The sequence below is a fragment of the Rhopilema esculentum genome, chromosome 10 (genome assembly GCF_057945365.1).
Source record: "Rhopilema esculentum isolate cy_ngs chromosome 10, ASM5794536v1, whole genome shotgun sequence".
NCBI lineage: Eukaryota > Metazoa > Cnidaria > Scyphozoa > Rhizostomeae > Rhizostomatidae > Rhopilema > Rhopilema esculentum.
This window is the reverse complement of record NC_142824.1, coordinates 10,367,715-10,386,095: the sequence shown is the minus strand read 5'-3', so window position 1 is coordinate 10,386,095 and position 18,381 is coordinate 10,367,715. Positions and strand designations below refer to the sequence as shown.

At 35.5% G+C, this 18,381-nt stretch overlaps 2 protein-coding genes across 2 annotated transcripts; one reads left to right on the top strand and one right to left on the bottom strand.

Annotated features, from left to right (window-relative positions):
• The first annotated feature begins 118 nt into the window (after positions 1 to 118).
• On the top strand, positions 119 to 9,674 carry LOC135684553 (delta(14)-sterol reductase TM7SF2). The gene is made up of 11 exons (XM_065200167.2): positions 119 to 572; positions 1,052 to 1,264; positions 3,187 to 3,615; positions 4,992 to 5,046; positions 5,396 to 5,584; positions 5,862 to 5,962; positions 6,376 to 6,501; positions 7,258 to 7,426; positions 7,555 to 7,635; positions 8,031 to 8,153; positions 8,715 to 9,674. Exons 1-11 carry the CDS (start codon positions 399 to 401, stop codon positions 8,873 to 8,875), a joined length of 1,821 nt encoding a protein of 606 aa, XP_065056239.2. The 5' UTR covers positions 119 to 398; the 3' UTR covers positions 8,876 to 9,674.
• LOC135684577 (tubulin-folding cofactor B) lies at positions 7,253 to 17,717 on the bottom strand. The gene is made up of 7 exons (XM_065200200.2): positions 17,573 to 17,717; positions 16,397 to 16,495; positions 14,956 to 15,099; positions 13,316 to 13,415; positions 11,638 to 11,826; positions 10,735 to 10,807; positions 7,253 to 10,344 (listed from the first exon to the last, which is right to left on the bottom strand). Exons 2-7 carry the CDS (start codon positions 16,490 to 16,492, stop codon positions 10,230 to 10,232), a joined length of 717 nt encoding a protein of 238 aa, XP_065056272.2. The 5' UTR covers positions 16,493 to 16,495; positions 17,573 to 17,717; the 3' UTR covers positions 7,253 to 10,229.
• Between the last annotated feature and the right edge of the window lie 664 nt (positions 17,718 to 18,381).

The window sequence follows — 18,381 nt, the reverse complement described above, 5'->3', positions numbered from 1 at the left end:
TATGGGCATAGATTGACAGTGCTGCCAGCTGAACAGGTATGCTACCTTGGCTCGTTAATAAACAAATACCTTGCCTATCTGCCATCTTAACACCTGATGTCACATGTATCCTTTTGTTTTCTCAACAAAGAAATATCGTGCTTTACCAACCAATCGTACGCTTTCTTTCAATTCGATTGTTTATCGAACAATACAACTCGTGTGGCTGTTCGAATGAACCAATCCGCTTCAACGATTTTGCGCGGGCTCACTTTGCAACGGTTGCTGGTAATAACTTCACAACAAAGAAGAATATGAGATTGGCCTAAGCAAGGCAACTATTTCTCTAGAAAATCTGGCTATACTGTTGATGTTTTAACTTTCACTACTATATTTCGTGTTCGAAGTTGTTAATCAAGATGCCTAGAAAAATTTTCTACGAGATCGGAAGTGACATTTTTGCAAAATGGCCTGGAACAAACATGTACTATCCTGGCACTGTAGTGGAAGAGTATGACAAGCCAACAGATTCCTACATGGTGAAATTTGAAAGTGAACTCGATCCTTTAGCGATTCTGGCAAAAAACATTTCGGTATGCTAAGTTTTACCTACATTTCTATCTTTTATATATTTTCTTTTCGACCTTTATGTTGGCAGACCATTATAGGTCGGCCAAAGGGCATTCGCCTCTGAATGGAAACGTTCTCCTCTACAATCTAACTATGTCATAGTATAATGACAAAAGCCTGTTTAGCTGATGATTGAAATTAACCAGCAAAAAGTAGCTTCTTTGTAAGTTAGTTGAAAATCAATTGAACATTAAAAAGAGTATAGTTTTTGTAGCTTGCGGGCAACTTCACTGAGCAGTGAAACTTAAGTTTCTACTAGTAGGTTGTGTTGAGGAACATCATAAATTAGAACATCTTTGTAGTTACATGTTTTACCTTAAGACATCGATACCTTACAGTACGGTGCTTGAAATTAGCAAACAATCTACCAAAGACTTGCAAAAGAAGAAGCAAAAAAATAATCTTTTGGCAACATGTAATAATTATTATTATTCAACCATAGAAACCGAGTCAAGTAAGACAATGGAGGAGCCGTTCTGCATCCCCTGCTAGAACTCCAGGACGAAAACGGAGGACAAGGTCCAGATCAAAGTCACCATCAAGAGCTTCAAGCAAGAGGTCTCCTACTAGGAGAAGATCGCCAGGTCGTAAACCAAAATCAACACAAGACAGTAATGAGTCAAGTCCTAATAATGAGGAAGTCAAATCTGAGCAGGTATGAATTTTAGTAGGGGTTTTCAATTTAAAGACAACAGACAGGAAAATAGACAGGAAATGTGGGGGCATTGGGAGAAACTGTAAATGGCAAAACAAAAAAAAATTGCTAAAATTAGGAGCTAAACAGCAACTTTTACCCTGACTTATTCACAAACAGGCTGCATTCATAAGCGTGAAAAATGCACACAGACAGTGATGCAGTGCTATCAAATAATAAGGGCACATGATGTTGATAAAAAAATAGAAAAAATTGGTTATATTTTGGCATTAACAAGGGGTCTCAGCCCCCCCCCCTATATAAGAACACACTGTATATAAGAACAACAATGAGGCTCAATTTGCCCAAAAAATAAGAACAAGGCTAGAACATGCTCAGCTTCAGATGAGAAATTTAAAAAAAAACAATTCGCATTTGAAATTTGCAAGCACTCAACTACTGTACCGACATTTTCTTGTTCCATAAACACTATTACAGTTATTTCTTTATTTTTAAACTATACCCAGTAAAACATCTTTTTACAGTATGTAACTTCTCAAATATTTGCAAAAAATCTTAAAATAAGAACAATTTTATCAACATTTGAGCCTAAAATTATCAAAAAGTTAAGAACATCTGAGACTCGGCAAAAATTGTCTGGTTCTTATAAAAAAAGAGCGTAGGCCCTCTAGCACTTCACCCCTGCACACCACTAACATTTTGAAGAAGGGTCTAATTTTATTTACAACTAAAACAAGAAACATTACTTATTCTTAATTCAATATAGAAATTGCTTCAAAAATGGCTTACTGATACTTGGTATACATAAAGTTATAAGTGGTAGGAGAATAGGATTTGGAAAACATGATAAGAGAAAATGTAAGCAAGAGACACAATCAGGGTAGGATGAAACACGTTACCATTGTTTCTGTCATTACCATTGTCATTGCCCTGCCAACCATGTTAGGTTGTTGATAGAGCAATGATGTACAGAGTTACATGTTGCAGGTTCACTATCTGCCCTGGTTGTGACTGGCTCACCCAGGTTGAAAAACATGTATGATTTTGCCTAGTGTAGCTGCCACCAACGACATATCCTCAGCTGTGACCCCTGAGTGGAAGCATTTGAGCTGCGAGCAATGATGCTGATGTATATTTACATTACTATAATATAAAAAACATGACTTTATTGATGTTTTGGGTCAGGTGCAAGCACAGAGCACATGCAATCCAGCCTATTTGCTCACATTTCCTCTCAATGTATAGATTTTGTACCTTGTTTGTGTAGCAGTATGATACTAATTTTTTTTTGTATACCTTTAGCATAGCCTATCTTCTATTTACTAAAACAAAACTTAAGGAGCAGAGTTGGCTATTGGGGTCAAACTATTTAGACCCCATTTACACTACAGAAAGAAGAACAGAACTCCTTGGTTCCGTTCTTTTTTGGCGCGATACCTTTTTTTCAGCATGTTTACTTTGAAGCAAAAAGGAACAGATCCAAATCTGAACTTATTTACATTTGAGTAAAAGGAAGAGAACTTCATATGAATCGTGCGCAGTGGTGCGGGATTGTCCACTAGAAAGCCTCATCCCAACTCTAGATTAAGCCCTGTTTTCAATCGTAGCCAAAAAGTTCCATTTACACTAGAGAGAACAAGCACAATTTGGGAAAAGAACCATTTTAGCCAAACCAAAGAAGAACAGAGGAACCATTTCCAAACTAGCACAGAACCAAGATGCCTAATGTAGATGCAATGTCTATGATCACTTTCAGGCACAGAACCAAAGAGTTCCGTTCTTTTTTTGTAGAGTAAACAGGATCTTAAACTACTTTATTTTCTTAGCTGCTAATTATGCAAAGTTTAGTTTTCCATGACAGCTTATGGTGAAGGAGATTGGCCTGTTTGAGAAGGTAAAAAAAATGTCACCTTTTTCCTCAGGATAATACTCCAGTAAAGCAAACAAAAGAGAGGATTGAGACAAAAGAAGAGAACTCAAAAGAAGAGCAGACAAATGTGATTAAAGAAGAACGTTCTGAAACAATTGTTACAAGGCGTGTGACAAGGTCAGTGGCAAAGTTGCAAGAGAAGGAAACAGAAATTTCAAAACAAGAAGAGGCAAAAGTGGAAGGAGAGCCGAACGAGGCCTGTGGCTGGCTTTGCCAATTAATCGGATTATTATCAACAATTTTGATGCCATTAGCTGTTTTAGCACTAGGCTTTGTTTGTAGTGACAAACTACAAGCATTTTCTTTCACTAAGTGGCCCAAACTACCATCAGCCAGTTCACTTTTGGACTGGAGGGTGCTTCTTGGGGTTGGTGTTTGGTTTGATTTCCAGTTTGTTCTGACAAAGTTTCCATTTGGTGAGGTAAGCGTCTTTCATTTTTTTCTTGGTTTAATCTCCAGGGACATAAAACAAAATATGAAAACAGCCATAGATGAAAGAGTGAAATTTGGAGTTGCAACTTTGATCTGTTTTGTTATATTCACCAAAGCCTGTATATATATTTAGGCAATCTAACAGTTAAAGCTTTGATAAAATCAATAGGGGTCTTAATAGCAAATATTTGCTTCATAAATATAAAGCCCTTATTTTGGCAGAACTATTAAAACATTTTGTAGTATTTTCACTTTTCTAAAGGCTCTTGTTAACTGTCTTACTTGACTCGGTTTCTATGATGTCTAAGTAGTTTTGATAAATTACTTCACCTTGTCCACATGCCAACAAAAAATAGCAAGCAACCCAATCATTTGTGGTGTGCTATAGATCATATTTAAAATGTTTTACTCAAAAGGGCTTATTTGCTAAATATCTCAGTTATCCAGGATCAACTTGCAAGAAAACTAGAACTCATTTGTATTATGTACCTTCCACTTGAAAACAAATGCTTTGTTGCACTCTTGATAAACACATATGAAAGGTTATCGGGCAGTAAAAACTGAGGCCTGTATCCAAGACCAAAGCACGGCCAAAAGCCTTTCTATGAAGCCGCACCATATTCGAAAGTATTCAGTTTGGATTCTGAATAGTGTGGCCACAAAGCTGTGACAGTTTGTGGACTGAGGCAATGGCCGAATGAGGCCATTAAAAATGAAAAAAATAGCCAGATAAGGCCAGCATTTTATTCTGATTATCTGTGTTGAGCATACTTCGAAACTTGCAAATTTCCAAGCAGTATTCGGTTTCCGAAAACACAGGCTAGAAGGGGACATGTACGCTCAAGGTATTCGGACAAGTTCTGAATACCTCACTTTCAAAATTCTTTGTTTAGCCTCACAGTTATCTCCTGTGACTGACGTCAGGGTCAGTCAAAAACAATGCGGGTGTATTCAGGATGGCCTTTGAATACCTTGTGACTGTTGGCCGCTGGCCTCATCGGAAAACAAAAGGGATTAAGAAGTCTCTATACCCACCGCCAAAACAATATCGATTGTTAAGGTCATTGATTTTTTTTAAAGAAACTTTGCCCGCTTTGTAATGGCATTGTATGGGCAAAATAAAATTTTATTTGGATTTTGATTTTGGAACATATTAAAAGCATTAAAAGTTGTTTGGAAAAAAATTAGTATTCGTGAATACCTTGAATACCCCAGCACGCCACCCCTGCTCTACCTGTATACAAGCATCATGCACACAATTTTCACTTTTTAGATAGTTTTGTATTATATCACCTGGTAGATTTTTGCTTGTTTTAAATTATAGAATGCTACATATTACCATTAATTGCTAATCTTGCCATCTAGGTTTCTCAAGGCATTGTTACAAAGGAGGGACAACCGCTAACATATAGATGTAATGGTATGAATTCATGTTATTCAACCCTTTTATAAAGTTCAAGATATTGTAAGTCCTTGAATAAGCCCCTATCTTCCAATAAGCCCAAACTGAAATTCAAATAACCCCACACCAAAAGTATTATTTTTTGAAATAAGCCCCAGAGGGCTTGTTAAATAACTTACTGTATTTTTTAAAACTCAATTTGCTTTTTGGTTTCTTTATTTACAAATTCGATCCAGATTTCTTTGCAACTTACAAATAAATTTAAGAAAAGTTAAGAGTACCAACCTTTATTTTTATTATAGCTACATTTAAATTTTCTAGCAGTGCCTTTTTATTTGGAATTGTTTTTTTATGCAATGTTTCACAGGCTGTATTGGGTTATTCTTGCAACTGGCTCTTCTTGGCATTGGTGTGTATACAAAGACAACTTTCCAGGTAGCAGACCTGGTTGACAAGTTCTACTTAAGTATTATTGCATCAGCCATTATTGTTGCATTTGGTACATCTGTCTTGGTTGCACTGAAAACATCGATTGATTCCAACTTCAAAGGTCAAAGTAAGTAATACCGTCAACATACTTCTACTTAAAGCTTTTTTTTAAAAAGCAAGACACAGATCTTAACTATATTTGAATGCTATACCATTACTTTGGTAATGATTTCAACTTTTTTAACATAACTTGGTGTCCCTGTATTTCTCTAACTTTTTGCCAAAATTTTGACATGAATGTAATGAATTTTTTGCTCAGTTCTTTTTTGAACTTTTATAAGAATCTCTTACAGTATGTATATAGAATAATGTTGTTTTACAAATAAGAATGATGTTCATTTTAGGACTGACACCTGCAAACTTCTTCAATGGAAGAGAAATCAACCCAAGTGTATTTACATTTGATATAAAGTGGTGTTGTTCAAGGGCATCATTCATAACATGGGTAGGTTTAATAGTGACCTATTATGATGAATCTGCAAAAATTGATCTTTACATAAGATTATCTGGATTGCAAAGAAGACAAGAATTCTAATTGTCCTTTGGTACCTACATCATAAATATTTTATTGTTTTGAGAAATATCTCATTCATTTTGTTATTGTTGACAAACACAAAGTCAAACAGTTAGGGAAAACTTGACATTAAATGTGAGTAAATAATGACTACAAAATTTCACATCAGCGCAGAGACATCCCTATTGCTACTAAATCTTTTAGCACAAGAAGAGAGATTACCATAAAAAGCATTGGTGGTCTGGCAACTGCACAACACGTCTTAGCTTTACAAAGCTTAGGTTGAAAAAATGTATATGTACATATTTATTTTATTTACTTTATGGTATAACTCTTTATTATAGATTGTGCTTGACCTCCTGTTTGTTGCAAAGCATTATTCTGATACAAAAGGTGAAGTAAACTGTGCTGCTGTGGCGGTTGCTTTTTTCCAACTGGTTTATTTGGGTGGTACATTCTTTCTTCTTGAGGTAAGTTTCTGAATTTTAGAAAACTAAAGATATTTACCCACTTACTAGGACCCCCTCAGCTTATTTATTTTTTGAAAAAATTCTAAGACCCCTTCTTCTATTAAGGACCTTAGAGTACAAGAAGAATTTAAAGTCTCAGTGATATCGGATGTTGTTGTATTTATTGCAGTTCTTCCCCCACTTATGTAATGACATCATATTCTCCAATATGGTCTATTGTTTTGAGAGCAGAGTTTATATCCAATTCAGAATCTTATATCATTTTAGGCCTAGCAAACTTTTAGAATTAAAAGAGATGTACCTTCCCTTAAGTATTGGAGAAGAGAGAAATCAAATTCAAAAACCACAACGAACCTTTTCAAATTCAGCCTAAATTTGACTGCTTGGCTATTGACATGATATGCTTCATAAAATGTAGTGGCAATGATAAGAAAAACACCAGGGAAACATCTTATTTACACTTTGCATTGGACTAATGCTCAAGAGTCAGAGTCCACAAATAGCGAAAACTTTACCTCTTTGTAACTAGCATTTAATAAAGATTCAAATACTCCACTGGCAAGATGAAATATGCACTGATGTCATTACCAGTGCCTTTCTTTACATAAATTTTGACACTCTAACAACTGCTTTGAGTTCAGCATCAAATCTCAAACCATAAGTTGACACATTCTTTTGGAGTTTCAACAAGCATGCCAAATCAAAAGTATTATGTTTTGTTTAACTGTGTTTGTGACAATGTGTGCTTACTTTTAGAAACGGATGGCTACAAGTCCTCTATTCATGGAAATGGCTCCAGGATTTGGTTTCATACTTGGCACAATGGTATTTGTACCTCTGTTCTACTCAATGCAGGTTCTTTATTTGGTTAGAACAACACCCCAGTTGCCACCGGCTACATGGGCATTGGTTATCGCTCTTCAAGGTAAATCCAGCAGTCTAAATCCTGTTTGCAAGTTTTTTTGAGCAAAAGATCAGCAACTAATTTTTCTTCATGTTTTAACAAGTGATAAACATATCTAGCAATTTTTTAAAAAGTAATTTCTGTTTCAGTCTTTGGGTACTACATATTCTTCAAAGCAAATAGAGAGAAATCCCAATTTAGATCAGACCCAAAGAAAGCGATGAAAAGAGGTTTGTAGCAAATTGGTATTGTTTACTGGCCTGTTATCCTGTTTTTAAAGTAAGAACTGACTTTTTTGTATTTTCTGTTGGTGTAGATTTTGTACAGCTGAGAAAAATAAATACTTTACTAGACATATTATTGTGGATTTTCAAATATTCCCCATGTGTTCTTCAACAGAGGCCTCCTCAAATCTTATTAATAAAAGTACAAATGAAAGATGGATTATAATCAACTTTTTCAATGAAAAACAATGGGAGTTTTCCATGCCTAGGTTGATTACTAATCTACTTCACTGTTGAATTTGTAGTAAGTCTGATTTCATTTGCACTTTAATTTCACCCTCTATTTTAAATTCTGCTTTAAAGTATGTATATAAATTGCTTGATTTGTGTTTTTATGTTAGATGTAAAAGTTGTTTTCACTCAAGATGGCAAGAACTTGCTTGCTGATGGCTGGTGGGGAAGGCTGAGACATCCAAATTACCTTGGTGATATTCTTGTTGCCATTTCATGGGCAATTCCAGGAGGTTTGTCAAATTTTCTGATAATTTCTATATCTCTATGTAAGTGCTATCATTATGCATTCAATTGAGAATGTACTTTTCAGTAACTCAATTGCCTTCCTCCCCTTCCCACTTCTCAGCAGCACCTTTTACAGAGAACGTCAAGGGTTCCCCATAAATTTTGACACCTGCATTTTATGGGCCTGCATATTATGTGTTGCAATTTTACTTGATTCAATAATAGGTTTATTCAACAAATAGCCATATAGTAGTCTGGTAATTCATGGTTGAAATAAATGACAATAGCAAGCATGAAAAATGATGAGAAGAAGGTTCTGCCTGATGGTCTTCAGACCATGTGATGTTTTTGCCCATGGTTACTGTTCAGTAATGTAGATGGTGTACCTTATGCTGTAGGACAGGAAACTTCAAATTACTGTTCGCTGCCCATCCATTAGATCATGCATTTTCTCCCAATATTACAGAAAACTTTATAAGTTGATATTTCTGGTGCACATATCTTTTCTCATTGTTCTATAACTCTTAAAATTATGTGTGTTTTATCTCTTTTTTTGCAAATCACAGGCTGTAATCATGCTGCACCTTGGTTATACCCTATTGCCTTGGTTGCAATGCTGGTTGCTATGGCTAAAGAAGATGATGAGCGCTGTGCAAAGAAGTACGGACTTAGCTGGGATGAGTACAAAGATCGCGTTAAATATGTCATCTTCCCATATGTTTATTAAACTTTTGGTGATTGTAAAACGAACTACAAGTTATAGCAGGGAGATTAATTGTGAATAGTTTCACAAAGACCGAAAGACATGTTGGCACTTTCAAGCAAAACTGGCTGACTGCACAAAAGAAATTACTCTGTACTGTATCATTGTGCATTCCCGAAATCAGTTCAAAGCTATCTGAGAAACTGGTTGCCTGGCTGTTAGACTTGCTGTAAAACGAAACACAATTTAACATCAGTGGTGATAATTCTCTAGCACAAGTAAAAGATGCTAATATATGTTTATATGATTGTGAAATAAAAATATTTTATTGTATATTCACAGTTTTAGGGGTAAATGTTAGTTCTTAAGTTGCACATAGAGCCAATTTGTTGCTTCAGGTAACCAAGAGTATGCTCTAATTATTGCCTTTATCTTATTGCCTCCATAAGTAAGCAACTGCCCAACTGAAAATTTTTAGTACACAAACAAGTCAGGTATCATCAACCAATTTTTTCTGACTAACTTGTGTTTCTGAATATCTATTTTCTAAACAATTGTGGAAAAGTGGAAATTAAATCTATAGTGATATGTTTCAACTAGATTCCTTCAATATTAGCCTATTATCAGTGCACAGACAAACCTTTAGCTGAATCACCATAGGATCTAGAACAGCAGAGATGAAAACACGCTCTTTCAGCTGCAAGTTATTTCATTTTACTTAGTAACTCTCGTCTGTTTTATTCTTAACCATTGGTTTAGTATTATTCTTAAAAGCTTCAGTGTGTAAATACCATATCAATATGACTGTATCTCACAGTTTTAATCAATTGTCTTATCTCTGCAACTCGCTATAACTCTAAACGACTGGAACGAAGCAAAGAAGCAAAATGGCATGAGCAAGCCGCTCGCAGAAAAAAGTGAACACTTGGTGAGACTTACATTTTGACTTTAACCGGAGGGAAGCATACATTTGCATACGACGAGAAAAATGATAAGATCTGGTGCAAAAACACAATTGTGACAGTTGTTTTAAAAATACAAACAATAGAGCTTTGCGACTAAAATTCACTTACGTAAAATTACATAAACTGCCATGAAGATGTCCATACTTTTTTGTAAAGATTTTAATTTTGAAACGAATCCATGGTTTTCAGAGTTTTTTGTTCATACCAAGCATATCAAACTGAGAGTAACAGATCGAGACCAGTGGCAAATGTGTAGTTTCTTGTAAGCATACACAGCTTGGTCTTGAACTGTAAACCTGATATAGCCAAGCTCTTTGCTGAATGCCATCGAAACAGCCACCCTCTGAAACGTATCGAATATTTTCCTTCAATTGTGAACGGAAACAATTTTTGTTGGTGTTCTTTGGTTTTATCTAAATTTCATCATCTTCAAATGTCTCCTCTGGAAAATCGCCGATTGTTACTTGACTAGGGCGAATGAAGCCACCGTATTTTTGTGGACAGTCAAAGTATCTTTTCCCTTGTACACTAAAACACAATCGGAAGAGATAATGTAGAACACACGAGGTAACAAAGAACATAACGAGAGAACGCAAATGTGTGTTCGTTAGGGTATTTGATCATTATTCTGACTTATTGTACACTGAAGAGTGTTAGGCGAAAAGCTTGAGTATGTTATGATATGTTTGCTTGTTCAAAGACATTTTAAATTTATGTACGACTTTATTGAAAACTAGAAAAAGTCTGTTCTAATGTGGCCTTATCTCAGCCACCTGTTATAATAACTAGTTTTGAACATCCAGAGATACTTCATGGTGCTCTTTTAGGTTTTTTAATCAAAATTTAAAAATTCTAAAAGCAAAATTTTTGGGCCATGATATAGGCCCTTTTAATCGATTATCTTTGGCATCTACTAACCTGCCATCGTTTTTTCCAACCGGCTCGTCATACTTGACCCCTACCCAGACTCCTGGCTTGAAGTCGGCCAAACCTTTAAAAATGTCAGATAATTAGTTAAACATAGTTTGAATATAACTCCGAAGTAAATTTAAAACGATTGTAGCATTACGCTAACTTACTTTTTGTGTTGACTTAATTTATGCGTTCAGGAAGTCTGCTTGGCTCTTCAAAGAATCGTAACGGTTGTCACTTGAGTTTCTGCTATCCAAACTGTGCATAGATTTTCCCATTCCAATAGGGTATACATTTTGAAACATTACCAACGGGGCACACCTAAAATCTGCTGTCAAAAGCTAGCAGGCGACACCTTTTTAACTGATGGCGGAGAGCTTTTTACGAAAACAACGATTTGACTAAGATCTTCAGGCATTGTCACTGAACCTTAAATACGCAAATGCAAAATCTGATCTTCTCTTTCTGCTTTGACAAACATCCCACCTACAACGCAGTACTGAAAAAATGCACTGCTCTTTGTATGGACAAATAAGCAATTGAAATGCTTATAATTTCTTTTACTTAGATTTCCAATGCTGATCCAAGTTGAGTTGAAGTGTTGTGGCCGTTCCAATGAAACATACCAAGGTTTCATTTCACACATTTAGTAAGGTACAAGTGAAACTTCCGTTTATATTTGCATGTGAACTGCAATTGGATAGAGGCTTTTATTGAACCAAAGAGAACGAAACCTTCAGACAAAAACTTATTTCGGCAAAATTCTGGCCATGCCAGACATGTTTCTTCTATTGGGTTTAGAAAGGGGGCAAGCAAATGTAAAGGATGAAAAGGCAATCATCTAAACACTGCAGAAATGAAAAGGATCTAAATCGTGATAAGATAGATATTTGGGAAAATTGCACTTGCCAATAAACATAACAGTTCCTCGCTTTACTGGCTGCTTCAACACCGTGACTTCACATCGCTCGCCGATTCTCATTGATTTGCTTTTGGCTTCCTCTTCCAATTCTTTAAGCTTTGCTCTTTCTTCTGCATCCTTGGCATCAGCGGAGTACTTCCCAAGTTTCTGCTGCTTGAGAAAATGCCTCACTGAATCTTAAATGAAAAGAAACACAGATGCGTCAATTTTGGATGGACACAATCTTTATTGGCTTAAGTCTTCAATACGTATAGGCTATGATGTAAATAGATTCAACTCAAAGTCATATCGTGACTAGAAAATACAGCACAATAGTAAAAATGGCAACAAAACCTGCTTATAAAAAACTTTGTAAAACTTTTGCCATTAAAAAGATTTCTTAGCAAGATTTTAACTTCAGAATCATAAATAAAAATCAACCCTTTGCCATGAACTAAAACAAATCTTCCCTCCTCTGTCGATACATCGCAATATAAATAGGTAACAGTAAAGAATGATGACCGACAAGAAAGTGTTATACTAGAACTCGTTGCTCTTAAAGTTAAGTGACATTATGATTTGGAATTTTAAACATACTTGTATTGTAGATTATTTAATGTTAGTTTCAACAATAGTGAATATACATTAGTTAAGACTAACATGAAGCAATTTCAAGGATTGCATAAGACAGTTCATTTAATGCAAAATGAGCATGCGCACTTGTTTTCAAGGAACCAAGTTTTGATCAAATTCTTAAATTGTCTAGTTCTTTGTGCTGTCCTTATTGATTCCGGGAGTGAATTCCAGATTTTAGGCCCTTGAAAACTTAATGATCTATTGACTTATCAGTAAATTGTCCTTCTCCTTGGGTACAGACTGGCATTCTTTGCTTCGACTACCCCTCCCACCATCCAAGTACACTCATTATATCTCACCTAAAACTGGTGAAAGGGCACAGAGAAAAGTATTGTGTTGTCTCATTGTGAAGGTTGGGGTATTTTTAATGTGTTGATGTATGGCAAAATAATTCTCAGCCTTTGTTTTTTCAATTAATATGAGCTTTCCATTACCAGACCCTCTGAGATGGTATGTAACTTCCCACCTGAGCATCCCCTTTTCTTGTAGGCTTTTAAATGTTTTCATGGAATCCATCTCCTGTTATGAAGGTGCCCTAAGAAGCCTTTGACCTTTGGTAAAACATTTGACCTCCTACTGACTTTGACCTGACTAACAACAGTGTTGCTGAGGAGGAAGGGTCAGCCCTTTTGTTTAAAGGCAAGGGAATTTTGAGAGGGGGCTTAGCAAGTTATTTTATATTTGCTTGGACGAATTCTGTGTTGACAACCCTTTATTATACTTATATAGATTTCTCATGAACGACCAACTTCTTATCAGTCTTTCTGTGTGATTTAACAGTTTGAATGATTCCTACATACGATCGAAATTTTTTAACAAAAATGCAGGTAAATTGGGTGTAGTAAGGGTGTGGTAGCAGGTGTGGCATTTTGAACTTTCCTACATTAAAGCCCCCCTCCTTCCTAAATTTTTAGGATGGCACCTCTGACTGTCAAACATCAATCACTTGAAAGCATTCAAGTGACAATGATTCCAATCAGAGCAAGGTTGTTTAATAAAGATTTTTTGGTACCTTTTCTATTGAAGAGATTTCATGAATAGATGTGATACCTGTTTTCTTATCATATTCTTCATTAGCTAGCTCAAATTTTTCTACTTTTGACAAATCCTCAAATTCACCAGCTCTTCTGTTTGGGTTCTTGTCTATCACCTGCAAAAAAGTAAAGAATGTCTAGAGAAAAAGCAGACATATAAATTAAACAATAATGATTGTCCTTGTAATCTGATGGCATCCCTCACATGGGTCAGATCATGGGCCTTTTCAACCAGACTCCAGGAAAAAGACTCACTTATAGCGCATGCCAACCTTCTGGCTGTCATCAGTAAAAAGGACATCAGGAAATTATGTCACAATTAATTTTTCCAATCATTAATTTATATTTTTGTTTCAAGGTACCTAGGCCTTTTGTCCTCTAATCTGACTTCAATTTAAGTTTCTTTTGCATATGGGAGGTGCAAACAGTGGGCTCAAACCGGTTTGTGTCTCCTCAGTGTTATCCACCACAATGTATAACTAATTCAAACCAACTTTAAGATTGCAAAGTTGTTAACATTACAAACAAATATATTAAATAGTGTTATATGTAGCCAACATTATGTAAACACTGTCTGCATAGATAGATGACAGACACGGTTAAAAGATAGGAAGGTTTCATCTTGCTGTTGCCTAAAATCGAGGAATGTCTGATGATGAAATAAAGAATGTCCTGCTATGAACCTTTTAAAAATTTATAATGAACCACAAGGAAACAAGTTGGATAAATACAAGGAAACAATAACTACCTAACAGTGTGACAATTAATGAATTTACAACTTTCAACATACATTTGAGCCATTATCTTACTGAAACCAGCATCTACTACCAATGAGATTAGTTGTCTTTCAGGAAATATACAAGGTGATATATTTGCTAGCATTTACCAATTTGAAATAAAAATTGAAATCTGATTATTTCATAGATTCTTAAAAAAAGAAATTATAATTTTTTTGACAATAGAATGAATTGCTAATAAAAACCAGGCCTTTTCGTAAGAAATAGCCCATGCAACTGGCTACTCGCTCGCATGATTTCTCTTGCGTGAGCCATCGCTCTGATAGAGAAAAAAATGTTCCTGATACAAGGTACCCTTTTCTTTAAAGCAATTTCAAATGAAAACAAACTTTTTCCATGACCTTTAATGCACTCCAAGAAAGAATAAATATCCAATACAAATGGGCTTTGTTTATAAACTTTATGTCCATCACGAAGGTCATATACATGTTATTGCCGGATGTCACAAAATGTTGTTACATAACTTTTTAAAAACGCTTTAGCTGCCCAGAAATTGTCCTAAGTGCTATTGTAGTTCAAATACTAAGTACCTAAAGTGTTCTTAAACATTCACGGTGGAACTGATTTTCAAATGCATTTTTTGGTTGAGATGTGGCTTACTTATATATCCTAGGTGTTTTGATATATCGATTTTGTACTGCTATGTCACTTGCTTGGGTCACACACAAAAGGTGACTAGAATTGTGTTAATTGATGAGACATTTATTGCTGAGAATTTTCAGTTTTGCACAAGTGATAAAATGTTCCCATGGTTGGGTTTGCCCGAGTGCTGACGCAAATCGCAATGATTGCTCATGTCAAACGAAAAGGCCTGAAAACATTTTGCTACTTCATTTAACTTAACGCTGGCAAAACTTACATGTATCCTCATTCCATCCCCAACATTATATGACTCCAATGTTTTATCATCATCATCTATTCTAACAAATAAATTGTCATCCTTGTCATATACCTCAAGGGTCATAAACTGGGAGGTGGCTCCGGTTATTAGCTCTAAGTTTCCCTGAAAGAGAGTGAATTGCCTTTGTGTATGATAAAACAATAAAATATTTATGATAAGATGAATTTGAAGTTCTGTGATAGTTCAATATCCAATTTAAGTATAATTAGTATCAATTATAAAAAACAATACTAACATCCTACAGGTATACAGGTAACGCATTCAGACAAACAGGTAACGTTTTTCTTTGCACATTATCAAGGAAACCTTTTTTGAAAAAGGGGGGGGGGATTTATTTGATTTAAAAATTTTGCTTCAAAAATCCATCATTTTGGCAATAGAAGAGAAAATGCCACTAAAACAACTATAACTCAGAGGGACAATTTAGTGTTTAACAGTTTGGCAATTAAGCACCCAAAAACATGCCTCCCACTGGAATGCTGTTGTTGACAAAATCATCATTCAAGTTTAATAACTTGGAGAACTTGCAAGAGATTCTATTTCAAAAAGGCATGGATTGAAAATACTAGGAAATTAGGACAAAATTTATCTTTAAGGCTTTCAATTGGGAAGGGGGGCTGCTGCAACTCCTTAAAGAGCTCCTCCTCCCAGCTTTGATGCTTGTGCATATCAATAACAATATTAACTTTTTCTATAACATGGTAAGCTTGGATTCAATAACAATGCAAATAATGATAATGCTGATTCAATAACAATGAAAGTAGTAGGCTAGACGGCTTTTTTAAAATGTTAAGAAAGTTCAGTATAGGATCTTTTAGCCTGATATAAGGAAAATCAAAAAAAATTCTCGTCAGGGGCCATGCCAAGAAATTCAAAGTGGGGGAGGCTTGAGTTAGGAGAATCATTTGCCCAAAAAGCCAAAAGCAGTAAAATGCATCAATATATGCAGTGTCCATAATTTTAGTGACAATCATTATTGCTAGGAAAATATTGGCAAGGCCTTGAGAGGTTTAGGAGCTGAAAAGCAGCAAAATTGAAAATTAGCAAAGCTGAAATACACCAAAGCTGAAAAGCAAGGCCCCCTGGAAGCAGAGCAAGCACACAATTTTTGCTACTCTTCCTTTAAGATTAGCTCAAAATACATGTCAGAATATTTATTGCAACCAATTTTTTGCAATTGTTTAAAATGGTGAATTTTTTAAGCATACTTTTGCTATAATTGATTAATTACATTCTTCAAATGCAATTGATAACTTTTATCAGGCCCCTACACCATGGGTCCCCTAGATCTTGGGGCCCTAGACCTTGAGGCCCTAGAGCAATTTCCCCTACTGCCCCCTCTAAGCAGTAACAAAGTAACAAAGCAATTCCAAACTTTCTCAAAGAATATGTAATATACCTTCAAACTATGAATTGTTGAATCAGCCTTAAATCTTCTTTCTGCTCCAAATGTAGAAACATTGCTTGAGACACGAAGGTTCACAACAGATGCCATTTTCTAAATGGAATATCACATTTATACTAATTTCATGGCAATTTATGATAAAGTGCTAAGGATGTCTACAAACAACAGGCGTAGCTTAGCATACCCTCATTTTTAGCATACCCTCAAAAGAAGCATCTAGTACTGAAAGATTCTTAATTTTTTATAGAATTAACTATTTTAGTTTTGTAAAAAAATTCCACTTTAAATTTTTCTTATCAATATAGAAAGTATTATCATTTTAAAAACTGTAGGCTCTATACTGATTGTAAAGTTTCAAGTTTCTTTTCTGGAAATTTACTTTGCCTGTTCAAAATAGTCTTTTTCAACTAGACTCCCATCAAAAAGAACACAAAAGATGCAATGATGTGATTTGAGATCCAGTGGAATCAGTGCTTCACAATTGCAAACAATTAATGGATGGGTCTAACTGCTATTGGATTTTCCAAACGTTGGGGGCGTAGCACCCTCCACACCCCCTATCATCATTTACCTGCCTGCATCTGCCAGTGTGTGACATACACTGAAATTTTGGTGAAATGGCATAGCAGCATGGCGCTGTAACCTTTGGTGTCGCTGTAAGCTTTACATGGATTGCACCCTGGCATTTATATTTATTGTATTTTTCCAATATAATTGTAAGGAAATTTCAAAATGAGTAGCAATGTAACAGCAAACTGTTTGAGGAGCAAGATATAATTTTGGTAGGGCACGTGATTCAATTCCAAGTAAGTTTATTTACTGGTATCCTGAATGTGCAACACTGAAATGGTCATGTAAACAGACTTGGCTTGGTATGGTAATCTAATCTTTACAAAAATAGCAAGACATAAGTTATTTAACATTTTAATTTCTCACATTCTTGCACCCTTAAAATATATCTTGTCTTCCTTGTCTAAACTTCGCTATTAAATGTGTGCATTTCCTTGGAAAAATAAAGTCTGGTGGTTGATGATTTGATCGCGGAACGAATGTTTTTAGGGCACGCCCTTCATTAAATCTCGTAAACGCGACATATTTTGCAAATTTGAAAAGCAAAGAAACAAAAATGCAGATAGCATGATTTTAGCCATATTAAATAGTTATTCATACCCGATATGTTTCACTTCAAGGGGCCGTCCGCTTTTCCCGCTGTTTCTTTGAAATTGCTACTCTACCAAAGGAAAGGCCTGACTTGACCAAGAACAACGCTTGACCTCGTATTGAAAAACCCCAAACAGAGACAACATTGACGGGACACTTTCTTTCTTTCTCCGTTTACATGACAAATTTCGTAAAGATAAAAACATTCTGAATCTTGTCAATAACTACATAGTAGAATGTCTAATTAGTATCTACAAAATCATCTTCGCTATCGCTATCTTCATTGCTATTGTCGCTGTCAGCATGAATTCCTTTCCAATTAGCTTCACAGATGTCACTTCATAGGAATGGTGGTAGCAACATCTTTATTTGATTTAGTGACATGCACCTGCAGTACAAGGCGAGCTGCAAAGATATATTATGTATACAGAACCTTCTAAACATACAAATCATTGTTTGCTTGGCTCATTTCCACCACGTTTTCCGAATCTTGTTCATACTTAAACAAAACAACTTCCCTTCACAACTCGAAAACTCCCTTCAGCTGTCCACCTTTCAGGGTTTTGCAAGGCAGCAAAGACAATGCCAGCAAAGACTATGCCAGCAAAGGCTATGCCAGCAAAGGCTCATGTCTTGGATCCCTACCTATCTTTTCAATTGAAAACTTTATTTCTGTTTCAGATTTCAGTAACTTCCCTACCTATATTAATCATATCCCAAAGCTTGTTAAAGATTCTGTTTTTCCATACACGATGATGTTACCAATCAATGTTTTCTGTCTTCTAATATGTATTGGTAGTGAGGCTACAAATTGCGTT